This window comes from Cavia porcellus, unplaced genomic scaffold (assembly GCF_034190915.1).
Source record: "Cavia porcellus strain 051 isolate PalLab524CR breed Dunkin Hartley unplaced genomic scaffold, mCavPor4.1 scaffold_28, whole genome shotgun sequence".
Taxonomy (NCBI): domain Eukaryota; kingdom Metazoa; phylum Chordata; class Mammalia; order Rodentia; family Caviidae; genus Cavia; species Cavia porcellus.
The window spans coordinates 40,286,701-40,311,479 of record NW_026947511.1 but is presented as its reverse complement, the minus strand read 5'-3'; the positions used below and the strand labels follow the sequence as shown (position 1 = coordinate 40,311,479).

The 24,779-nt window shown below is 51.7% G+C and overlaps 2 protein-coding genes across 4 annotated transcripts in view; one reads left to right on the top strand and one right to left on the bottom strand.

Moving 5' to 3' along the window:
* Positions 1-15,718, top strand: part of Cul9 (cullin 9) — a 33,278-nt gene extending 17,560 nt beyond the window's left edge. Inside the window, exons 17-41 of one of the 3 annotated variants that reach the window (XM_003473642.5) lie at positions 189-294; positions 487-582; positions 831-1,006; positions 1,314-1,447; positions 1,802-1,978; positions 2,138-2,247; positions 2,321-2,503; positions 2,607-2,767; positions 3,006-3,234; positions 3,321-3,510; positions 6,710-6,855; positions 6,991-7,120; positions 7,256-7,455; positions 7,802-8,037; positions 8,841-9,186; positions 12,245-12,385; positions 12,480-12,644; positions 12,876-13,039; positions 13,536-13,629; positions 13,974-14,048; positions 14,132-14,242; positions 14,350-14,467; positions 14,651-14,784; positions 15,229-15,302; positions 15,380-15,718. In XM_003473642.5, coding sequence (XP_003473690.1) covers positions 189-294; positions 487-582; positions 831-1,006; positions 1,314-1,447; positions 1,802-1,978; positions 2,138-2,247; positions 2,321-2,503; positions 2,607-2,767; positions 3,006-3,234; positions 3,321-3,510; positions 6,710-6,855; positions 6,991-7,120; positions 7,256-7,455; positions 7,802-8,037; positions 8,841-9,186; positions 12,245-12,385; positions 12,480-12,644; positions 12,876-13,039; positions 13,536-13,629; positions 13,974-14,048; positions 14,132-14,242; positions 14,350-14,467; positions 14,651-14,784; positions 15,229-15,302; positions 15,380-15,569 — 3,886 coding nt within the window. In that variant the 3' untranslated portion in view covers positions 15,570-15,718. Of the gene's footprint in view, positions 1-188; positions 295-486; positions 583-830; positions 1,007-1,313; positions 1,448-1,801; positions 1,979-2,110; positions 2,248-2,320; positions 2,504-2,606; positions 2,768-3,005; positions 3,235-3,320; positions 3,511-6,709; positions 6,856-6,990; positions 7,121-7,255; positions 7,456-7,801; positions 8,038-8,840; positions 9,187-12,244; positions 12,386-12,479; positions 12,645-12,875; positions 13,040-13,508; positions 13,630-13,973; positions 14,049-14,131; positions 14,243-14,349; positions 14,468-14,650; positions 14,785-15,228; positions 15,303-15,379 lie in introns of all 3 variants that reach the window. The other 2 variants (XM_013156740.3, XM_013156738.3) reach the window with 2 other exon arrangements.
* A 563-nt stretch (positions 15,719-16,281) lies between these two features.
* On the bottom strand, positions 16,282-17,879 carry Dnph1 (2'-deoxynucleoside 5'-phosphate N-hydrolase 1). The gene is made up of 4 exons (XM_003473641.4): positions 17,681-17,879; positions 16,853-16,921; positions 16,594-16,704; positions 16,282-16,501 (listed from the first exon to the last, which is right to left on the bottom strand). Exons 1-4 carry the CDS (start codon positions 17,865-17,867, stop codon positions 16,350-16,352), a joined length of 519 nt encoding a protein of 172 aa, XP_003473689.1. The 5' UTR covers positions 17,868-17,879; the 3' UTR covers positions 16,282-16,349.
* Positions 17,880-24,779: the final 6,900 nt, after the last annotated feature.

Here is a 24,779-nt window from a genome sequence, read left to right as displayed (position 1 = left end):
CTAGGAGTTCAAAGCCAGCTTGGGCAACATCTTAAAAAAAGAAGGAAAGAAAAACCTGATAGGTTTTCCTGAGGTGGATGGAGGGTTGGAGAAGGCTTCCTTCCAGAAGGAAGGGTTGACTAAACTGAGGTTTGAAGTTGAACTCAGACCATTCCCTGGCTTTGGCTGACTGCTTTCTCCTCTCCCAGGCAGCTGACTCTGCTGGTAGCCAGTGAGGACTCAAGTTACATGCCAGCCAGGGTGGTGGTATTTGGGGGTGACAGCCCCAGCAGCATCAGCACCGAGCTCAACACGGTGGGGAGCCTTCACCTCCTTCTGGGGGGCTGGCATTGCACACCTTGAGAGTGGAACTAGGGATGAGGAACAGTGTGGATCCCTGGGCAGAGGTGAAGGGCACATGCCATAACCAGTGTGGCTGCTGTCAGCTGGCTTTCCAGCCCCGGTGCTGTCAGTGATGGCTCTGCATCTTCTCTGTGGCCCTGCCAGGTGAATGTGATGCCCTCTGCCAGCCGAGTCACTCTCCTGGAGAACCTGACCCGTTTCTGGCCCATCATCCAGATCCGAATAAGGCGCTGCCAGCAGGTGGGGCTGGCGAAAGATGGAGGATTAGGGTCAGGAGGTAGCACTGTGCTCTATGTGGCTAGGCTGGCTTCTTTGGCATGAGGTATCCTCTGTCCCTCCTTAGTCTGCTTGGGAAGTACCCTGGGAATCTGCTGAGACCAGATATGTGGCAGTGTCCTGGGCAGCTCAGTGAATCAGGCCATGAGGTCTGGACCTTAGTACACAGTGGCTTTAGTGGCTTAGGTGACAGATGCATCTATGTGTGGCAGGGTGGCATCGACACCCGGGTTCGGGGTGTGGAGGTCCTAGGCCCCAAGCCCACTTTCTGGCCACTGTTCCGGGAGCAGCTGTGTCGCCGTACCTATCTCTTCTACACAATTCGGGCGCAAGCCTGGAGTCGGGATATAGCAGAGGACCACAGGCGCCTCCTCCAGCTCTGTCCCAGGTGGGTGTGGCCCTTGGGAGGAAGACGCTCAGGGCAGTAGGGTAGTGAGGCACAGGTGGCAGGATATGTGCTTCCCGGACATCTGACACAGTTTTTAGCCAGGCCATGATTGGTGGTGAACATAGATAGGTGGTTGGTGCTAATGATAGACAGTTGGGAGGACCAGGCATGGGGCAGATGAGAGATGGCTGGCACCAACATGGGGTCCCCAGGGAAGTCTGTGGCTTGAATTCTTTTTTTTTTTTCAACTGCTTTGGGTCAAACTGAATGTGGCTTGAATTCTTGACCATCTACTCTTTGTTCGCAGACTGAACAAGGTTTTGCGCCATGAGCAGAATTTTGCTGATCGATTCCTGCCTGACGAGGAGGCTGCCCAGGCTCTGGGCAGGACCTGCTGGGAGGCCCTGGTCAGCCCCCTCGTGCAGAACATCACCTCGCCTGGTAACATCCCAGCCCTGGCCCTGCTGACTGCTCCTTGGGATTATTACTAGGGTCCCTGAGTTAACATTTTTGGTTCTCTTGGTTCCTGTGTCTATCCCAAAGGCTGTCACCTCAGTGTTCCTCTCTGCTTACCACCCCAGGGACTGCTCCCTGAGACTCTGGTATTTGAATCTTCCTCCCTCCCCCACCCTATTACTATGTCCCCAGACTCCAGCTGGAGCAGACTTGGGTGAGGGGACAGCTAGGGCTCTGCCACCCTTAAAACCTTTTTGCACGATTGGTCCTTCTCCTTACTCCTGGGATTTTTCTTCCCTCATTGGCTGCGGACACTTGTTTTTGTCTGTGTTCTTGCAGATGCCGAAGGTGTGAGCTCCCTGGGATGGCTGCTGGATCAGTACCTGGAGCGCAGAGAGAGTCCTCAAGCCCCGTTGAGTCGAGCAACATCCTTCACTTCTCGAGTTCGGCACCTTTGCCACTTGCTGGTGCACGTGGAGTCTCCTCTGGGACCTTCTGAGCCATCAGCTCGGCCCTGTGAGTTCCCACAGTGGCCTGCAGAGTAGGAACCTGGGCTCCTTTTACTGCCTTTCTTGGCCCCTGGGAGTGTTGGCTTTTCCAGGGGTGAGCACCAAAGATTCTTACACTTACCTGAGGCTGGGGCACAAGCCCTTGCTCTGCGCTGTATCTCCACAGTCAGCAAAAACAATAAGGGGCATGATCCGAGCCCTGTGCCTGTGCCAGTCCCTTCGAGCAGCAGCCTGAGGAACATCACCCAGTGCTGGCAGAACGTGGTACAGGCACAGGTGGGCAACAGCAGGCCGAGGTTGGGGAGGGGCCGGGATGTGCCTTTTATGTCACCTCCCTCTCCCTCTCCAGGTCAGTAGGTTCCTGGCTGCAGCCTGGAGGGCTCCTGACTTCGTGCCTCGGTATTGCAAACTCTACGCGCACTTGCAGAGAGCAGGCACCGAGCTGTTCGGGCCAAGGGTGGCCTTTACGCTGGCTCTGCGCAACGGCTTTTCTGGTGCCCTGCTGCAGCAGTCCTTCCTCACTGCTGCCCATGTGAGTCACAGCCCAGTGTCTCCGCATTCACTCCATCTTCTCACCTTTGCGCTCCATCCCACAATCACAGCTTACCCAGTGCCCTCCTTGCCATTGGCCCCAGGTGAGTGAGCAGTTTGCCAGGCACATCGACCAGCAGATCCAGGGCGGCCTGCTGGGAGGAGCCACAGGCATGGAGATGCTTCGGTGTCTTCAGCAGCACCTAGAGCCCCTGATGGTCCTTTCAGGCCTGGAGTTGGCCACAACTTTTGAGCACTTTTATCAGTGAGTGCAGGCCTGGGAAGGCAAGAGAAAGGAGGATGGAGGATAGGAGGCTGAGATTTAAATGCAAGAGGGGATATTTAGGGGAATGTGGTAGGGAGAAGAGGCAGGATACAGAGAAGGCCATGCACTGTTGGAAAAAGTAAAAGGGAAAGGTGAGGTGGGCCTGTGATAAACTCCTGGCAGGGCAGTTCGGCTAGGTCGGCTTGGCACCCACACTGCGGCTGGACCTGTGTTGCAGGCACTACATGGCTGACCGTCTCCTGAGCTTGGGCTCCAGCTGGCTGGAGGGGGCTGTGCTGGAGCAGATTGGCCTCTGCTTCCCCAACCGCCTCCCGCAGCTGATGTTACAGAGCCTGCGCACTTCGGAGGAGCTGCAGCGCCAGTTCCACCTCTCCCAGCTCCTGAAGCTTGACTGGTTGCTCTTGGAGCAAGGGGAAGAGGAGAAGCAAGACCTGGAGGAACAGGAGGTAAAAGCGTGGGGAGAGAGGAGAATAAGAGAAGTCTGGACTGCAGAAGGGAGCCTCTGGTCCTTTGAAATCCTTCTGACCCCCAGGAGGAAGATGAGGAAGAGGAGGCCAAGAAAGCACTGATTATGGAAATTCCATGCCCTGCGGTTTCCATCCTGGTCCTGTCCCCACGCTGCTGGCCCGTCTCCTCGCTCTGCTACCTGCACCAGCCCAGAAAATGCCTTCCCCCAGAACTCTGTGATGCCTTGGACTGCTTCTCTGGGTTCTACAGCCAGAGTAAGGCTCTAGGGCAGGGAGCTAGAGACTGAGCAACTTAGGGCAGGAAAGAAAAAGGAATGGACCATTAGATAGGAATGTGTGAATGCGAAGAAATAATTTAGCAATCTCCTGGGGAAGGGTGTAGGGTGTAGGCCTTGGCTTCATTCATTTCTGCTCTCATTAATTCCTACAACTTCCTATGAGTTTGCTCTGTTTTTTTTCTAACTTCCAGTTAGTCTAATTAGATTCAGTTAAAATGCACTGAGGCCATATAAACCCATCCCCCAAATCAGGACCCCAAAGTCTTTCTGCACCTTTTCCACTCTCCATCTTTCCCCACAGACACTGTTATTCTTCCCTTCATTGCCATTGATTTTTGCCTGTGTTTGTGCATCATATAAATGGAATAGCAGAGTATACTCTGCTGCATCTGATTTATTGCATACAGGATAGTCAGGGGAATTATCAGTGGTCAGCTGAGTCATTAGTTTGTTCTTTGTATGCTGAGTTACTTTCCATTGTATGAATATTTTTTGTTTTGTTTTGGTTGGGTTTTGTTTTGTTTTGGTGGGTTTTGTTTTGTTTGAGACAGGGTCTTGCTTTGTAGTTCAGGCTGGTCTCAAACTTGCAGTGATCCTCCTGTCTCAGCTTCCCAAGTTCTAGGATTATAGTTGTGTACCATCATACCTAGATGTAACTTTACTAATTTTTGTCTGCTTCATCTACTGCAAGAGATGTGCTAAAAGCCATCTTTTTTTTTTTTTTTTTTTTTTTTTTTGCCTTTTTCCTTTTTATCGGTATCAGGGATCGAACTCATGACTCCCTGCTTGCTGCCGCTGAGCTAAATCCTCAACCCCTTAAAAGCCATCTTTATGATGGTGATTTTTCTTTTCAGTATTGGAGACTGAACTTAGAACCTTCACACTAAGCTATATCTCCAGCCACATTTTTTCCCTGTTTTCTTTTGAGGCAGGATGTTGCTATGTTTGTCGGGCTGGGCTCAAACTTGTGACCCTCTTGCCTCAACTTCAGAATTCCAGGTGTATGCTAGCGCACTTAGCTCTGTACAATGGTGATTAAAAAAACTTCTCATTATGCCAGTTGTGTTTTTAATATGTATTTTTACTGTTATTAGATTTACTTTGAAATCATTTAGCAGTGCCTTCCTGTAGAACTTTCTATAATGATAGAAAATGCCACGTTCCATCCTCCTCAACATGACATGGCCTCTTGCATGTTAGACAGGGCTCTACTACAGAACCATATTTTTAGCCTCTGCACATGTATTTCCTTTTTAAAAACTAGGCTACTACCATTATCAACCCTTAGAAGTTGAAGATAATCACTAATATCAGATACATAGTGTTCATATTTCCCTGGTTGTCCTGAGGTTGTAGGTTATTTTGTTTACTGAAGTTCCAGACAAGACTCACACACTGTGTTATTTGTTATTTCTTACATCTCCTTGAGTCTACAGGCTCCTCTTTTTTTTTTTTTTTTTTTTTTTTTTGGTACTGCGGATCTGAACTCACCATTGCGCGCTTGCCACCCAGGTGCTTATGCCGCTGAGCTAAGTCCCCAGCTGCTCCTCTCTTTTTTTGTGCCCCTTGTAGCTATGTGTGGGGAACCTGGGTTGTTTGCCCAGTAGTACCCCAACTACCTTTGCTGATTGCAACCCCATGGTGCCCTCTAGTGTGTTCTCTTACCTCCTTCATTTCCTGGAAACTGATACTTAGGTGCAGAGGCATTTTCAGATTCAGGGTGGTTTTCTTGAAAATCTCATAGGTGGCATCATGTCCTCCCCAAAAAGGCACATCACAGCCCCTTGTGTCTCTGTCAGGTGGGCCAGGTCAGGGGATTTCAAGGGTGACAGTCTCATGTGCACCTTGCACGTAACCTGGTTTCCCATTGGCTCTTTGCTGTCATCTCATGAGGGGTAAGAAAGAGTGCTGCTCTGTCTGTGTGACTTCTTTTCTTTCTGTACTGGCTGGGATACTTTCTGTGTTCAGAGAAGTTTCCTCTCAACTGTTTACTTACTCATAAGTACAGGTTGTATGGAAAGGCTTGATTCTTCCCTCTTCTTCTTTTAATTAGAGGTGTGTGTGTATGTGTGTGCTATTGGAGACAGAAACTAGGGGTTCCACACTGAGCCATATCCCTAGCCTTGCTTGATTTTTCAGTGCTTGGAGTTGAGCCTAGAGGCTCATATATGTCAGGCAAATGCTTTACCATATCCCCAGACCTTTAACTCTTTTTTTTTTTTTTTTGTCTTTTTCCTTTTTATCGGTACCAGGGATCAAACTCACACTGCCTGCTTGCAAGGCAGGCGCTTATGCCGCTAAGCTAAATCCCCAACTCCCTTTAACTCATTGTAACTCATTTTTAAAACAATGTTGAATCTCTGGTGTCCACCAAAGATGATCAATGAGGTCTTTTAAAAGGTTTTTTTGAGCCAGGGATATAGCTCAGCAGCACAGCACTTGCCTGGCAACCTTGAGGTCCTGAGTTTGATTCCTGACTTGGTTTTTGTTTTTGGTCTGAGACAGGGTTTCACTATGCAGTTCAGGCTAGCCTTGAACTTACTTTGTAATCCAGGCTGGCCTCAAACTCTCAGTGATCCTCCTGCATCAGCCCTGAGTGCTGGGATTATAGGAGTGAGCCATTGTACCTGGCTTTTTAAAAATTTATTTTATTGGGCCTGGGGATTTAGCTCAGCGGCATAAGCGATTGCCTTGCAAGCAGGCAGTCGTGAGTTCGATCCCTGGTACCGATAAAAAGGAAAAAGACAAAAAAAATTATTTTATTTTTTGTCTTTCAGAAATATCTATCTATCTATCTATCTATCTATCTATCTATCTATCTATCTCAACGGGGCTGGGGATTTAACTCAGTGGCACAAATGCCTGCCTGGCAAGTGTAAGGTTGTGAGTTCAATCCCTGGTACAAAAAATGTATTTTTATATATATAAATTTATATAAAATTTATTGATTTAGATTTTTTGAGACAGAGTCTCGCTGCATAGTACAGGCTACCCCTGAACTCACAGTGATCTTTCTGCCTTAGCTTCCTGAGTACTGGGTACAGGCATGCATCATGACACTCAGATTTTGATAGAGATTTTAAAACTCATGGATTTTTAAAAAATGTTTTGTGTTTCCAGTACCCAACCCCCCCCTGTCTCCCACTGTCTCTGCTCTTCTCCTCGATACTTCCTAGGTCAGAACAACCCAGTCCTAGATGTGGGCCCGCGTCGGTGGCTGCAGTGGACATGGCTGGGCCGTGCTGAGCTGCAATTTGGGGACCAGACCCTGCATGTGTCCACCGTGCAGATGTGGCTGCTGCTGAATTTCAATCAGATAGAGGTGCTGAGCTCCGTTGCCTCACTACATCTTCTCTTGTCTCTCTGTTCTCCTAAGCTCTGTTCCTCTTCCCTCCTCTCCTCTTCTTAGTTTCCCAGCCTCTCCCTTGAGTCCTCATGGGCCTTCTTTCTCTACTAGGAGGTATCAGTAGAGACCTTGCTGAAGAGTTCCGGCCTCTCCCCAGAGCTACTGCACCAGGCACTTGGGCCTCTCATCTCTGAGAGTGGCCTTTTGTCCCTGAAAGAGAGTCAAGACTTGCCACCTGGGGGTAGGTCATGGCCATTACCAGCTGTGTAATGGCTGCTCTGGGCCAGGATCCTCAGGGTGGGGCTAGTGTACAAGAGATGAGAGTCTCAAGTGTCCTCTTGTCCTCACTCATGTGCCCTCTGGGACTGGGTTCCAGGTGTGCTGCGGCTTCGTGATCCTGGGTGCTGGCCCAGCAGGGAAGTGCTATGGCTGATACCTCCCCAGTCGTACCTGAGTGTGGAGAAGGATGAGGGCCGCACACTAGAACAGAAGCGGAATCTCCTGAGCTGTCTTCTTGTCCGCATTCTCAAAGCCCATGGAGCAAAGGGCCTGCACATAGATCATCTGGTTTGTCTGGTAGGCAGAGACAGGACTGTGCTGTCAGTGGAGGGAATCCTGCTTGGGGTGGGGTGGGGTACAGCCAGAGGGGAACTCAGATCCCAAGAGACCCCCTTCTGAGTTTGCTGTTCCCAAGAGGGCAGTTGCAAAGGAAATAAAGGCCAGGAATGTTTATCATGTGCATGATCAGGCCCTTTAGTCCTCACAGTAATCCTATCAGGTAAGTGATACTCTTTTCTCCCATGTGACCAATAGGAGAAGGCATGAGGAGGTTTATAACTTAACACACAGGCAGTTTGTGACAGACCTGGCCGGCTGCTCCCTTGGTAACAAGTGGCTGAGTTCCTTCTCTCCTCCCATCCAGGTGTTGGAGGCCTGGCAGAGGGGTCCCCGTCCTCCAGGAAGTCTGGGCCTTGCTGTCGCTGGGAGTACAGACGTCCTGTCTTGCATCCTGCACCTCCTGGGCCAGGGCTATGTGAAGCGGCAGGATAACCAACCCCAGATACTGGTGTATGCCACCCCTGAGCCCGTGGTGCCCTGCCAGGGTCAGGCAGATGTCCCCTTCTGTGGCAGTCAGAGCACTGGGACTTCCAGACCTAGGTAATCACCCTTCCTGTCCCTTGCTGCAAGGTGGGCAGTGTCGGAGGGCCAGAGCCAGGCTGACTGGTAGGAAAATACTGTCTTTCTTTGTCTAGTGCCATTTTTCCTGTCCTTGTATTTCTTCTGCTTTGCTACCCCAGCTCACCACTGTCTCCTTCCTTTCAGTCAGGAGCCTTGCTTTCCCCATCTTCCTAGAGCCAGCCTATAGGCAAGGAACCCAGATTCCCAGGCTCCTTTACAATGTCTCTCATTCTAAGTAAATATGAAGAGGTCACATGTGATGTGTATGGAATGTAACTGTGCTCCACTGGCTAAAACACGGAAACTTTCAGGAAGGTTATTCTAAGTGGAATTCATCATAGACTTTCCCTAGCTACCACTGCCCCAGGCACTTCCAGCAGCAGATCCGCTTCTCCAGCACTGTTGGGACTTGGTGTTGGCCCTGGTGCATGAGTCCTCTAGGATGAACCTTATGCAGCCTCTGCTTGTACAGACATCACTGGGGTGGAGAAGGGCAGGTCCTGGGCAGCCTGCTCTGTGATAACTATCCTGCTGGTCCATGGGCTGCACTGTGGAGAGAGGCTGTCAGCACTTCCCCACTCACTGTAGGTAGCCCAGCGTCCTGCTTCCATTTCCTAAACTCAGCACCCCAATCAGCATCTCTGTGGCAGGCTCTGCCCTGGCATTGGTGGGGTAGTTGTCCGAAGGCTGCTGGAGCAGGCATCAGAGAGGATATCCTGGCATTGGTGAGGCTTGGGGAGGAGGGCAGGAATCCTGACCATTGTCTCTTTTCCCTCCCCAAGCCCAGTGGCCGTGGCTGCCCTGGCATCTCTCCAGCTGCCCGCAGGCCGCACCATGAGCCCACAGGAGGTGGAAGGGCTGATGAAGCAGACAGTGCGGCAGGTGCAGGAGACCCTGAACTTAGAACTGGACGTGGCTCAGCATCTTTTGGCTCATTGCCACTGGGGTGCCGAGCAGCTGCTGCAGAGCTACAGTGATGACCCTGAGCCACTGCTGCTGGCGGCCGGGCTGCGAGTGCCTGAGGCCCAGGTGGCCCCCACACCTCCGGACCTCTGCCCTGTCTGTGTTGGTCCCCTGGGGCCTGGTGACAACCTGCCCTCCCTCTGCTGCCTGCACTCCTGTTGCAAGGTGAGGCCCAGCCCTCCAGTCTTGCTTTCTCCTTATCAATTCCTGGGAACTCCTGGATCCAGTCAAGCATCATCACTTCCTAACTTGGGCAGTGTTGCATTGGTTGTTTTGTTTCTGTGATAGGGAATGACCACCAAAAATTTGTGAATACCACTGGGCTACATTCCTAGCTCCTGACATAGCTTGTGAGTTCCTTGAACTAGTTTTGTCATCTGTTGGTGATGCCACCTGCCTTACCTCTGTGGGGTAGGTGACAGGACTCAGTGGTAGTGGCAGTCTCACTCCTCTGTACTTTATAATTATGGCTGCTTCTGAAGGTCCTGATGCCCAGCCTGTGCCCTAACCCAGTGAAATCACCCTTACCTCCTTACTGGAGGTAAATTTAGGGACTGGTTTTAAAACCTCAGTGATTCCAGTTGTCAGCCGAGGTTGAGAACAGAATGAGTACTGGATAGCATTGACTTTCATCCCACTGAGTCACTGCCACAGCTGTGGTTTCTGTATCACCTCAGAGTACCATCTCCTGTTTATTCTGTGCACAAGTAGAAGGACGTGGTGTAGACCAGGAACAGCAGCTAGCTGGGGCGTGGTGGGAAGTCCCATGTCAGGACACACAGGTGGGACGTGGGGGGGGCGCACTGTGGAGACAGGGCTCAGCCTGCCGTCCACCTGCAGCCCTGCAGATGCACTACTCCAGACTTGGCATAGCAGCAGGAGCCTCTTCATCCTCAAATTCTAGCTGCTGTCCGAACAGCATGTTCCCGTGGTGGGTAACCCAGGTCATAGCATCTGCGTGAGCATGTCCTTGCTATCTTGTTCCTTTTGCTCTGCTTCTAGCTCCTCTCTTCACCTAGGGCGTAGGCTGCCTTTTTCCTGGGCTCTTCTTGATTATTTCCTTTACACTTGTATTTTTCTCACTCAGCTAATACCTGTTGTGGACCTGCTGTGTGTGTGACCAGGGCCGGCTACTGTGGGAAGGAGTGGAAGAATCAGGCAGGAGATGGTGTGCGAACTGCTAAGGGCTGCTGGTGTGGCTGCGGTTCCTTGGGGCCAGGCACTACTGCTCATGTGCCAAATCGTGTTACTGTGGAACAGGGTCCCAGCATCAGTGTTTTATTTTTCCCATTTTACAGAGGATGGGTGGAGATCCTAAGAGGTCAAGTAATTCGTCCAAAATCGGAGCTTGCATTTTGGCAGGTGCAGCCAGGGCCTACTCTCCACACAGCTGAGACAAGGAAGGGAAGAAAGCACGTGAAGGCCACCTCTCAGGAGGTGATTGACCAGTATGGAAGTGCAGATAAGGGGTGCTTGGGTGACTGCAGGAGAGAAGGACAGGGACAGGGAACAGCTGAACCTGGTAGCTGAAGTGTGGCACATGACAGGTGAGGAGGCTCAAGAGGCAGTGAGTGCAGTAGGGGGTGACTGGGTCAGAGACAGGAACCTATGGTGGGACTAAAAGAGGAGGATCACTATGGCCATTGTGCGGGGAGCAGGCTTGGAGGAAGAGGTGTGCAGCAGGGAGGCTGGACAGGGATTATTGGGAAGAGGCAGGCGTGGTATCCCGACCAGCAGCAGGGTTGTCGAGAGGGACAGTTCAGGATGCATGGGGAGTACAGCTGCCGATGCTACTGCTTTAAGTGTGAGGCTGGCTGGACAGAATGTGTCATTCTTACTAAGGTGAGGGTTAGGGTTCAAGTAGGGGTGGAAGCAGCTTCTTGAGGAGAATCCCAACCCATTGTGGTCTTGTGAAGCTTGGACACTGGGACAGGCAGGTGGCCAGTGCATTTTGAAGGCCTGGCTGGTGTCACTCAGGAAGAAAGAGCAGGCCAGGTACTGAACCACCTTATAGTGACTTGGGCACAGTAAACCAGATGTGTGACTGAGAAAGTTTCAGCTGGGGGGGATCCTGCAAAGTGGTCATAGCTGAGTGGCACAAAGGGCAGCCCCAGAGATGTCAGAGGAGGGCAGTGCAGGGTCTGGAGCAAAGGAGGAGGCCACCAGGTGAGTCTTGCTAGCAGGCAGGGTGGCAAAGGCAGGCAACAACAGCACGGTGTCCCATAAGTTTGCATGTTGCGGTGCTGGTGATTAGACCCAGGGCCTTGCACGTGCTAGGCAAGTACTCCACCATTGAGCTGCACTTACAGAACCTTAAAAAAAAAATGCAAGAATTTTGCACTCAGTGCCCTGATTTGTCTGGGCATGTTTCAGTGCAGAAAGGGTTTGGTCCTTTCCTTGGAGTTAAAGTGATCCAGTTAGACCCTTCACACTACCGGAAGCCTTGACACCACCCACGTATACAGCCTCCCAGGCCTCAGTCCTGTCCTTTTGGAGATCTTGTGGTAGACACAGGCATGTGGGCAGCAATGGCTGCTGATGGAGTATTCTGGGAGGCTTGGCCTACTGAGCATTCAGAGATGGGGAGGCCACTAATGGGCGGGGAGCTCAGACCATGGACTGGAGGTGGGGATGATGGCAGGATTTCCTGGGGGGTAGATGGGGGAGCCAGAGGAGTTTGAGAGATAAGTCCCAGTGCTGGGGACTCAGGGTGGAGTGCCATAGGTCTGGGCTCAGGACACTGTGGGCAAGTCTGCCTGTGGGGAGGCGGCTGTTCTTTTAGCCTGAGGACAGGGTGGGGTCTGAGTTTGGGAAGAGACCAGGGTGTGCAGCAGTGTGGGGAGCCAGGACCCAATGGGGGCTCCTTTCTCCCTGGCCCTGCTGCTTTTTCCATGTCTTCTAGACAATGGGTCCAGGCTGGGGATGTGGCTCGGTGGCACAGTGCCTGCCTAGCAAATACAAGGTCCTGATTCCTGGTACAAAAAAAAAGGTCTTTCTCCTATTCTCTTTACCCATTCCCTGTGTGGCCCCTGGTAGTGATAACTGGCTGGCGACTGACCACAGCCTCTAAGACAACTGTGATCCGGGCCAATCCAGGAAAATCCATGGTAGCCAGAAGAATCAGGGTCACTTTTGAGGTAGACCCAAGAGCAGGTGGCCTTGGCCTTCCACCTGGTGAGGGGACAGTGGCCACCTCTCTGAGCAGCCCCACTTGTCTTCCCAGTCTTGCTGGAATGAGTATTTGACAACCCGAATCGAGCAGAACCTTGTGCTGAACTGCACCTGCCCCATTGCCGACTGCCCTGCCCAGCCCACCGGCGCCTTCATCCGTGCTGTGGTCTCCTCGCCAGAGGTCATCTCCAAGGTATCGCCTCAAGTCTGAGGGAGGCTCCAGGGGGGCTGGAGGTGTGAGAAGCCCAAGAGCCACCCCCTCACTTTTGTCCCTCGTGGCCCTGCAGTACGAGAAAGCCCTCCTGCGCGGCTATGTGGAGAGCTGCTCCAACCTGACCTGGTGCACAAACCCCCAGGGCTGCGACCGCATTCTGTGCCGCCAGGGCCTGAGCTGTGGCACTGCCTGCTCCAAGTGTGGCTGGGCCTCCTGCTTCAACTGTAGTTTCCCAGAGGTGCTGCCCAAACCCTGGGCGAGGCTTTTCGTTCCTTACCCAGCCCTTCCCTGCCACACACACACACACAGACTGCAGTGTGCCCTTCCTCCCCCTCTGCCTCCCTGCTGGGCTCTGTCCTCTCACCCATTCTCCTCCAGATAAACCTGTCTTCTCCTCCTCTCCCCACACACACCTGCAGGGCCACCCTTCAGGGCTCCGCTGTGTCCTCACTACCCCCTTCCATGCTAGGCACACTACCCCGCCAGCTGTGGTCACATGTCTCAGTGGGTGGATGATGGTGGCTACTACGACGGCATGAGTGTGGAGGCGCAGAGCAAGCACCTGGCGAAGCTCATCTCCAAACGCTGCCCCAGCTGCCAGGCTCCCATAGAAAAGAACGAGGGGTGCTTACAGTAAGAAGGGGGCACGGTGGGTCTGGAGGACTCGGTGGGGGGGGCAAGAGGGAGATGGAAAGCTGGCAGTGAGGACAGTGAGGCTTATTGTAAGTGCAGCATATCTGGTACCTATCAGGACTTCCTGAGTGCTATTTTGTCCTGCACTGGGGAATGCACCTTGGCCTTTGTATTGACATCCTTTACCCTTAAATTTGTTAAATTTTGAGACAAGGTCTTGCTCAGTCACTAAGTTGCCTGGCTAGGCTGGAATTTGTGATCCTCATGCTTTAACTTCCCTAAAATGCCGAGATTATAAGTGTGTGCCACCATTCACAGCTGGAAGCCAGTGTTCCCTCCTCTTTAAGTCTACCCTGTGGGGAAATTCCGTAGGCCCTGGGGAGGTGGATACTGCAGGGCTGGGAGGGGCCAAGGCCTGGAGCAGTGTCAGGTACGTCCAGGCCAGTCCTGGCCACCCCTGCCGAGGCAGGTGCCCTCCGACCAGCTGCCTCCACAGCATGACCTGTGCCAAGTGTAACCATGGCTTCTGCTGGCGGTGCCTCAAGTCCTGGAAGCCCAGTCACAAAGACTACTACAACTGCTCTGCCATGGTAAGGGCTGGGCGCCAGGGAGGCAGGGCTGGGGTAGGCAGGTGACAGCGGCTGGGAGAGGCTCAGCCAAGTGAGGGCTGAAGCCAGGAGGGCCTGCAGGTCTGGGATGTGGTACTAAGGCCTATTCTCAGGGCCTCCCTCCATCTTCAGAGCAGGGCTTCCCACCCTGGGAGCCGCAGCACAGGGAGGCATCCATAGGTACAGGGCAGGGCAGGCAGGGCCAGGAGTCACTGCCCAGCTCCCCTACAGGACTAACAGGAGAGTGGGAGAGGCTGCGGGGTGCGGGTCCAGTGACTCTGTCAGGCATGGACAAGTGGTCAGCAGCCCTGTCCCCTTCTCACCAGGTGAGCAGGGCTGCTCGCCAGGAGAAGCGCTTCCAGGACTACAATGCGAGGTGCACCTTCCATCACCAGGCGCGGGTGAGCGGGGAGGAGGGCTGGCAACAGGTCCAAGCCAGGGCCAAGTGGGAGCCACATAGGAGCTGAGCACTTTCCTCCTGTAGGAGTTCGCCGTGAACTTGAGAAAGCGGATCTCCACCATCCATGAGGTGCCCCCGCCCGAATCCTTCGCCTTCCTCAGTGATGCGTGCCAGGGCCTGGAGCAGGCGCGAAAGGTGGTTGTGGTGGGGATTGGGAGGGTTTCATGGGGTCAGCTCCCTACCGGGACACACGTGGCCGGAGGGACAGTGGGAAGGCACTGCGTGAGTGCCCGGCTCCCTAGGTGCTGGCCTATGCCTGCGTGTACAGCTTCTACAGCCAGGACACCGAGTACATGGACGTGGTAGAGCAGCAGACTGAGAGCCTGGAGCTGCACACCAACGCCCTGCAGATCCTCCTTGGTTAGCTGCTCCCTTGCCAGGTCTCACAGCGTCCTGGGTCTCTGGCCATCAGGGTGGGAACTCCTGGTCTGCACACTGTCACACTGTCTGGCACATGCCCAAGTGAATGTATAGCTGCTCCATCGGTGTTTGTGAAGGACGGGGAGTGGGGACAGGGAGCGAGCCCTGTGCCTCGCCCTGCAGAGGACACGCTGCTGCGCTGTGGGGACCTGGCCTGTGCTCTGCGCCTCCTGCGGGCTGACTGCCTGAGCACAGGCTTGGAGTTGTTGCGGCGCATCCAGGAGCGGCTGCTGGCCATCCTGCAGCATTCCACCCAGGTATGTGCTGCCTGCCCGCCCACCTGCTGCCTGGCCCTGAGCAGCCTGCCCGGGTGACTGGAGGGGCACTGGGTATCTGGATGTCAGGAGGCAGCACGCTGTGTCCCACCTGGCCTGGGTGCAGTCAAACAGTGCTGCTCCAGTTGTGGACACAGAATCCCAGGCATGGGCTCAAGGGGTGAGGGTCACTGAAGTGAGACCCACCAAGGTTCCTTCCACTCTGTACCTGGCCTTACACCTGCCTCCTGACTGGTAAGTAACCTGGTGCACCACAAGCACTGGCGTAGAGTGTGGGTGCCCCAGTGTGCCCTACCTCTGCGACCCTCAGATCAAAAGGCACAAAGGCAGTAGTCTGAAGGGCCATGCTGATGGGGGTCGAGGGCCTACTGGCCGAAGCCTGGCCTGGGCACAAACTGTTGTCTTCGGCTCTCTCACTTCTGCCAGGACTTCCGGGTTGGTCTCCAGAGTCCCTTGGTAGTGACTGAGGAGGTGAAAGGACCCAACCTGCCCAGCCATCAGTGAGTACTGGCTGAGCCCTAGGGGATGGTAGCACGGGACATGGCACCCCTGGGCTCATGGGGGTGGCTGTACCTAGGCCCCAGGGCTCTGCAGTGCAGGAGGCAGAGGAGGAGGACGAAGAGGAGGACTACATGCCCGAGTGGCACCAAGACGAGTTTGACGAAGAGCTGGACAACGACAGCTTCTCCTATGATGAGTCTGAGAACCTGGACCAGGAGACTTTCTTCTTTGGTGATGAAGAGGATGAGGATGAGGCCTCTGACTGAGGGCAGACTCGGGGGACACCTGGAACCCCCAGAGCACAGGACTGAGGGGTGGGGGTGGGGCGGGCAGCACTGCTGCTCCTTTAAGGAATAAACTGCTTTTTCCCTGTACTTCTGTGGAGCAGCTGGACAGCTCCGCAGCCCCTCCCAGAGCCCCGCCCTCCTGCTTTCTCCTTCGTTTTTCTTCTTCCCCAGACTCTTCACCCTGAGCTACATCCCCAACCCTTTTTTAAATTTTGAGATAGGATCTTGCTAAGTCATTAAGTTGCCCAGCGTGGGCTCAAACTTATGATCCTCCTGCCTCAGTCTCCCAGAGTGCTGAGAGGACAGGTATAACCCACCACCCCAACATCTCTCTGTCCCTAGAGAAGGCCCAGTGGAGCAGACAGGGAAGTGAAGGTCTGAATATGGCCAGGGGCAGGGCAGGCCTGGCTAAGCGTCAGGCCCCACAGCCAGCCTTCCTGCACACCCACGGTGTCTTGAGGACATGGGATGCCCTTAGGCTTTCGGAGGCTCTCCCTGTACCTAAAGTGAATTGGGAAGCTGGGAGTAGTGGGTCACACATGTAATCCCAGCTACTTGGGAAGCTGAGGCAGGAGGACTGGGAGTCTGAGGCTGCTTGGGCAATTTAGTGGGAAGCAATCTCACTGGGAAGGGAAGGGAAAGGGACATTACTGAGGACCTGGCCCACCTCATCCTGGTACAGACACAGTCAGAATTTTAAGTGAACCTTTTAATTCACTTTGGGCCTTGGCAGGAGTGGGAAGGGTCTGAGGCAGTGACTTAGCTGGTCTCCTGATCACCAGCTGCAGCCCCCTGCTCAGAGGTGTCAGCCTCGAAGTACCGGTCCAGCAGTGCCTCCAGCTGTCCCTCGTCATAATCCCACACCTGGAACCTTGAGCCATCTGCAGCCCCCCGAATCATGGCAGAAAGCACTGGGGAGGGCAGACAGTGAGGGACGCGAGGCTGCCCCCCACCCCGTGCTCTCACCCTTGGCCCTGCGGACCACCAAAGGTGGGGTGCTCACCTCGGCCAGACTGTGGGCGGAAGAGGCACAGCACTGGCTTGTTGAGGGCCATGGCCCGGCCCAGCTCATAGCCAACCCCCAGGGAAGGCTGTGTCACCTCTGCCACCACCGCTGGGGAGAAAGGAAGCTGAGAGTTGGTGCTGGAACCCTGGGGCATGCAGGGAAAGTGACCCAGTGTGGCCCTGGTGACACTGAGGGGGAGCCCAGGGCTGTCCAAGGACTTAGTCCCCATGGTGCTGCAGGAAGAAGGGCCACTCACCGTCTGCCTGCTGCAGCCAGGCCAGGTCCCGGTCATGGATGTGTCTGTCCATCCCTGGGGGCTCCTCTCCTGCAGGTGAACAGCTGGTCAAGGGGCTCCCCAATGGGCACCCAAGGCTGCTGTGTCCCTGCTGCCCCAGAGCCCATCAGAGGGGTGAGCCAGGGACAGCCACAGGTGGTGTGATTAGGGCAACTGGGTAGATCAACCCCTAGGACCCAGGCTGGGGCTGTTTCAGGCAGGGGCAAACACGCCTCAGGATGGGACTTGCACGATGGACGCAGACCCGGCAAGGGCAGGGCTAGTAACCAGCTTCAGTCAACGGGGGTGGGGGGGGGGAGGGTTAGGGGGATTCTGAGCGGTCTCGGCTGTGTAGTGAAGGCTGACCTCCCAAGTTAAAGGACCCTGAACCTCGGCCTCCAAGCAGGGATTCCAGGCTACATCCTCTTAAATGAGCTCCATGAAAGTAACGATGCCTACGCTCCGGGGTCCTCACAGTGCAAGTCCCTCGCGACCTCCCACTAATTTTGTCTTTTTAAAGGTTCCCAAGCTGGGTATAGAGAGAGTGCCGCATGCTTGGAATCGGAGGATCCAAAGTGGTGAGCCCAGCTAGGGCAATTCAGCAACTTAGTGAGACCCCATTTCAAAGTAAAAAAAACTAAAAATGGTTGGGGAGGTGGCCCGGTGAGTGGACCCGGGTTCAATCCCCATGACAGTAAAACAGAAAACCTGGACCCCTCCTGCAGACTGCATCGGGTGCCGCGGCCTTGGGCAGGCGTAGTGAGAGGGGACCTGCCCCTTTCCCGGGCCCCACTCCCAGTCCCTCATCACCGTGCTCGTCCAGCTCGGCCGCTGCCACGTGCTCGGTGAGCACCACCCCGAAGCGCCGCAGCCGCGACACGATGCGCGCATACAGCGCCTGGTCTTGGCGACCTCCGCGGATGCTGCCGCAGAAGTACAGGACCCGACCCTGCGCCCCACGCCGCTCCTGGTCCCCGCCAGTCCCGGCCGCTGCCATGGCCGCCGTGCCACTCACCACGTGACCCGAGGGCGGGCCCGCCGGACTGCGCCGCCCAGCCGGGCGTGCACAAGGCGGATCCCGCGCTGCGCGAGGCTGAGGCTGGGCATTCGGCCTTAAGAGCTTGGCCTGGGAAGGTTGGAGGCTTTGCGAGACCGTGTTTCAATTAAGGGTCTGGGATGCAAACTCACGGCGAAGGCCCGGCGTTTGATCTCTAGTACCAAAACCAGGCACTCCCAGCCTCGACTACCTGGGGTCAAACCTGCAAGTCCTCCTGGACGCCAAACCCAAGGTCCACTGCTGTGGGTTCTCTGGACCCTGTCACCGGCCACCTCTCCTGCCACAGCCTATGCCCAGCCGGCACCCTACCCAAGTCTGCACATCACAGCCATGAGGTCAAACACAAAAGTGGGGTCACACACAAGACACGATAGAGTTTTGTGTGGGTGTGTACTGGGGATCAAACCATGGGCTTTGCACTTGCTAAGGAAGCGCTATCACTGAACTACTTCCTCGGGCCCAATTTGTTGTTGTTGTTGTTAAGACAAGGTTTTGTGAAGTTTCTCAAGCTAGGCTCGTACTTTCAGTCCTCCCGCCTCAGCTCCCTAGTGGTGTTATTACTGACTTGCACCACCGCGACCGGCCTATGTAATATTTTCAAAGTGCTAAATACAAACGAGAGACTAAAGTGATTGCGGCTGCCCGACTCGGCCTGTGGGGAAACCAGAACACGCAACTGTGCACTGCCGCCCCCTACCGGCACCCTCCGCACCACACACACATCTTTAGGAGGTACGGGGCGCAGAGGCACTCCTCCTCCTGTTCACACTTTCCCGAGGCTGGCCTGGGGAAGCCCTAATTCGCACAGATGAGCATGCACATGTTTAGATGTACAGCACAGTGAGTGTACACGCAGGCACGCACCTGTGATCCCATCACAGCCACCGAGGTAGTGAACGTCCCCGACAGCTCCCAATGTTTCCTGTGTGTCCTTTCACACTTGTTTCCATGGTAAGAACGCTTAGCATGAGAACGGTCCTCTTAACAAATTTTAAGTGTGCAATACCATCCTGTGAACTATAGGCACTACGTGACACAGCAGATCTCTAGCTCTGGTCCAGCTAGCACAAGTGACACTTCACATCCATTAAACAACTCCCCATTTGGTTGCCCCATGCTTCCAGCCCTGGCAACCACTTCTGTAGTTTCTGCTTCTATAATTTTGACTCTGTCTGAGTGAGCAGGTCTTGATAAGTCATCAACATGCCTGGGCTTGGCTTGAGCTTGCTATCTGCCTGCCTCAGCATCCCAGAGTGCTGAGATTACAAGCATGTTCCACCATGCCCAATGGAGTTTGACTGTTCCACTATTCTAGATACTACATATAAAATTTCTACAGTATTTGTTCTGCTATGGGAGACTTACTTCATGTAGCATAATGTCTTTCAGGTTCATCTACACTGTAGACTCACTGACTTCAAAATATAGTGTAAAATCTACAGCCATGAGAACAGTATGGTACCAGGATTGTGCAAAGCACACCTTCCCCCTTGCCCCACTCAGAGCTTCACACGGCCCAGCGCTGAGTCTCCGGAACTGGTGTTTATCCCCTATTTCCAGCAGACCGGGATACCCAAAGGGGCTTTGGAAAAAATACACTGGGAACTTCAGTTATTTTTACCTGTGGTTTTCCCCCTCACTCTCTTTATGTCTCCTTTAGTAATTTTGATATGGGTAACTCCTTGTTTCTCTCATTGAGGAAGAATAGCCTTGCCTTTGAAAACTGAGTCTTTTACCTTTAGTTAGTAATTTAGAAAAGTTTATGTTAAAAAAAGAAAAGTTTATGTTTTCTGTTTCTGTATATTTTTAGATTTCCAGCCATTATGTCCTGCAAGTCCATAATAAATGGAGTTGGACCTATCTATATGTGTGTATATATGTATGTAAAAAAGATAGTTAAGATAGTTATACTACTGATTTCTCTGTGTTCCTTGAAGAGAAAGATTCGTGCTGGTATTGCTTGAATAGTTGAATGAAGATGTCTTGGGCTCTGGGTGAATGATTTGGGGGTGGCAGTGCACAATGTATGTACCATTGTTGCCCCCTGATGGACGTGATTTAAAATTTTGTTTATTTTTGAAATAAAATGGATTTGAAAAATGAACAAATAGACAAAAAACAGTACAGTATTGGTATTAAGACAGGCATTAGACCAATCTGTAGGAGACGATTTAATAACTTCCCTTGAATGGGGAGCAATTGCCTCAACTTTGATTATACTGAGACTTATTTCCAGATACTGATATGTATAGAGCTGACTGTGGTTTTCTCTCTCTTCAGTTGGCTCTAAGCATTGCAAATAAGGCCAGCCGAGGGAGAGGTATGTAACCTCTAAAGCCATCGGACAGTCATCTGTTTCCTTGCGTAGTGCTCTCTGAATAGATGAGCACAGCAGGATGGTGGAGCCAGTCAGCTGCAGGAATGTCATCTGGGTTTGTGCCTTGAGATAAAGAGGCTATCAGTGCCCAGTGCACAAAGGTTTACATATCAGAAACTGAAACAACAGCATCCGAAAACAGTTCAGGTGCTACCTTAGTTGAACTATGCAGATTGATCTTTCTGTGTGTCATTCTCCCTACATTTTGCAGAGATGCTTTTCTCCCTACCTGGCCAGCCAGCTCAAGTTACTAAGGTAATTCCTTGCATCGTCACTGTCACTCATCCCTGAGCCACACCCCCCCTTCTTCACAAGATAGTAATCCTGGGAGAGGCCTTGGATCAGGGCTTTTGTCCACCTATCCTCACGAGGATTGGATTTAGGACCCCTTGGCTGCCTTTAACTTGGAATGCGTCTGGGTGTCTTTATTCTCACCGTGGGTTGCACTGGAGATGGTAGATTGGAATTAACTTGCCAGTATTCCAATAACATCTCAATGGGATTACAAATACAACTTTTTGGATTGTGAAAAAGACAGAGAAAGATTACAATACTTGGGTTACTGTACTCTATATTTGGGATTACAATACCAATCAAACAGGATAGAGAAAAGAAATAAGTCTATGCATATGTGGCCGCCCGATTTCTGATGAGGGGAATACACAATGGAAATGGAGGTGGGACGTGGGGAAACAGGATATCAGTACACAGAAGAAAGAACCTGGCCAGGGATTTAGCTCAGCAACATAAATGCTTGCCTGGCAAGCGCAAGGTTGTGATTCAATGCCCGGTACAAAAAAAAAAAAAAGAAAAGAACCTGGGCCCCTGCCTCACAACATACACAGACAGCAGCTCAAAAGGGATTAAACACGCAACTGTAAAACATGAACTGTAGAACTACTAGAAGAAAATACAGGTACTGACACTGGATTTGGCAATTATTTTTGGATGTGATGCTCAAAGTATAGACAAAAGCAAAAAATAAAAATAAAAAAGTGTATGTCAAACTAAAAAATTCAAGGCAAACCTATGCTACATAGTGAGTTTGAGGCCAGCCTGAATTACACAGAGAGACCCTATCTCAAAACTTTCTCCCCACCCAAAAAAAGAAAGAAGGAAAAAACTGCTGTAAGAACAATCCAGCAAATCTATTCCTGGGCACAGCTATCAAAAGAAACAAGGATTGGACACAGTATATGTGTCCCTATGTACTTTGCATATTTTGCAGAATTATTCACACTGGGCAAGAACAGGAATCCCCAGTGTCAACTGAGGGATGAACGGATGAAGAAAATGGAAGGAAATGTGGTATGAACACATAGTGGCAGATGGTTCAGCCTTCAGAAAAAAGGGAAACCTGCCCTCTGTAATAGTAAAGTTATCTTTCACAAAGCCAGAAATGTGCTGGGTATGATGGCCCATGCCTGTAATCCCAGAACTCCAGAGGCTGAGACAGGAGGATTGCTTTGAGTTTGAGGCCAGCCTGGGTTACAAAGTGAGTCAGGGGCAGCCTGAATTGCACAGCAAGACCCTGTCTCAAGTAAACCAAAGGAAGAAAAAAAGCCAAAATTGGAGAAATTTAGTTAATGAGATTCAGTGATTATCAATTTACGACCAATCTTGTTTGTGCTATACTCAATATCCTCACCATTAATTTTTTAAATTTCACTTCTAAATTTTTAAGTATGTGTATCAAAAAGGTAAAGTCCCCCTCTGCTTTTTTTTTCCTTTTTGAGCCAGTCTTGCTACGTAACCCAGGTTGGTGTCGAATCTGGAATCCTCCTGCCTTGGTCTTCCCAGTGCTATGAGTACAGGTGTGCACCACCATGCTCAGCTAAGAACCTTCTTTTTAAGTGATGCAGCCACCTGGACATGGTGGTCTACACCTGTAACGTCAGCTACTTGGATAATTGAAGCAGGACTGCAATTCAAGGCCAGTCTGAGCAATTTACTGAAAGCCTGTCTCAAAGTAAAACTTAAAAACGGGGCAGGTGATGTAGTTCCATGGTAGGCCACTTCACTAGCATGCACAAGGCCCTGAGTTCCATTTCCAGTATCACCCCTGTTATGGATTAAAAACTAATGGTCAACTTAACACCACCTGAATTAAATCGGCATGGTGCGGAGTGGAGATGACCCACCTGAGGACCGTTGCCAGCACAAAAGGAGACATGGAGAGGGAGAGTGGGTGTTGTGGATTCTCCTAAGTGTTGCTGTTTGGAGCTGTTGATTCTCCTGAAGGAGCTTGTCATGCTGGCTTCCCCAAGGTGGATTCGGCCATTATCATAGGAGCAGCTCGGGACTCCGTCACTGAGAGGGGCTGCAGTGTACTTTGGGGGAGCTCTGGTCCTTACGCTGAGTATCGCTTCCTGGCTCCTGAAAGGAAGACGTGTGCTGTTGAATCTCCAAGAGATCCTGACATGTGCTTGTTCTCATCGTCGGGGGAGCTCAGGACCTCATTGTTGCTGAGGATGCTGTGATACTTCTCAAGAGAGTCCTGGTCCTTATTTTGAATGTCACTTCTTAGCTCCAGTAAAGAACCCTCAGCCTACTGGCACAGCTCCTTCACCCCGCTGGCATAGAGTTTCTAGCCTCCACCACTGATCTTTGGGCCTGCCCAGTGCAGATCTGTAAAACAGACTTGCATGAGTCATTGTTGTGGGCTCTAGGCCGCCAGGTGGACACATGGAGGACACTGTCATGGGCTCTTGTCTTTAGCTGGACTCGTGCAGGACATTACTATGGGATTCACGTCCTTGGCAGATTTCCTTGGGTCTTAGTGTTGTGGACAGATTTCCTGCACTTTCTTGTGTTTAACTCTGGGTGATCATCGTACAATAGTGTTATAAATTCTGTGTCCTGTATGTGCTTTTCTACCAGCGCTTGCTATGAGCACACCAGGCCTTTGGGGCACCTTCTTGACTTAACCCATAACACCAGGCGCACCAACTGTTCTGCTTGCGCCTCCTGACTACAACCCCACAAAAGTAGCCAAAATATCATTATTACAGTGAAAACATTTTTTAATAGTTGGGTTTGAATCTAATTACTTCTGTTACCTTTTACTTTTTTATTTTTTTTGTCTTTTTTGAGACGGGGTCTCGCCATGCCGTTCAGGCTGGCCTTGAGCTCACTTTGTAGCCCAGGCTGGTCTCGAACTCACAACGATCCTCCTGCCTCAGCCTCCCGAGTATTGGGATTACAGGTGTGAGCCACCACACCCGGCTACCTTTTTAAATTTTGAGAAAGGTTCTTGCTAAATTGCCCAGGGTGCGCTGAAACTTTTGATCTTCTCGCTTCAGAGTGCTGGGATCACAGGCTTGTGCCGCTACACCTGTCTTACATCTTAAAAAATTTAACAGGATTTTCTTATTGTTATCAAACATTTTGTCATTGTTCCAATTTGATACCACCTTATAAATATTACAAATGTTCCTGTGTTTGTAGTTTGTTTAAAATCAAAAGCCTCATAAAGTACTTATGACTGGTTGGCATGTCTTTCAAGCCTGCTTTAATGTTCACATTCTCCTGTGTATTTCCTCTCTTGATCTTATAGTCTGGAGTTTGCTGATTATATTGCTGTGTCTTAGTCACTTTTCTTGTCCCTGGAACAGGACACCAGACAACTGAAACTTTGAGGGGAAGAAGTTTACTTTGGCTCATGGTCTCAGTAGATTTATGCCACGCCTGAACGCAGAAAGGGCATGATACAAGTCCCAGGTTAGAGAACAGGGAGAGAAGGGAGGAGCCAGGGGCCAGATAGACCACCCCCGGGACCCACCCCTTCCCGCTGGCCACCGTCCTCTCTCAAATTCTGCTGCTCATCTCCGTGGTGGGTGATCTCAAGCCTTTTCTGCCAGCGCTTGCTATGAGTGCACCAGGCCTTTGGGGCACTTTCTTGACCTAACCCATAACACTGGCCATATTTTAAAATATTTCTGTCTTCTTCCTATGTTTGGAATTGGATCCAGTGGCGTGATCCGATTCTGAGTGATTCCATGTAGTAGTGTGGCCTCTGTCATAAAACACGTAGTGTCTGGACCTCTTTGCTTTTGAAGTTAGCAACCTTTGGTGCTCAGTGCCCAGATCTATTCGTTTATTAATTCGTAATAAATACCGGCATCTGCCGGCCATTTCTGGAGACTGAATCCAAGGCCTCACAAATGCTAGGCAAATGTTTTGCCGCTGTACTGAATGCCCACCCTTAAGAAAAATATTTTTAATAGAAAATAAAATCGAGATACAAAAGCTATCTGAAAGAAATGAATTTTTAGGGGACACTCATATAACCGCCACCTATGTAAAAATAGATCTTTAATTACACAGAGGTCTCTATGCTCATCCTAATTACACCTATACCCCTGTACCCCCTCCAAAGCCAATGCCTTTACTTTTAGAGTAAGGACAAAAAAGGACATAACTAAACTTCCTTATGTTTCTCTATGGTTTTATTACCCCAGTGCACCCTAGACGCT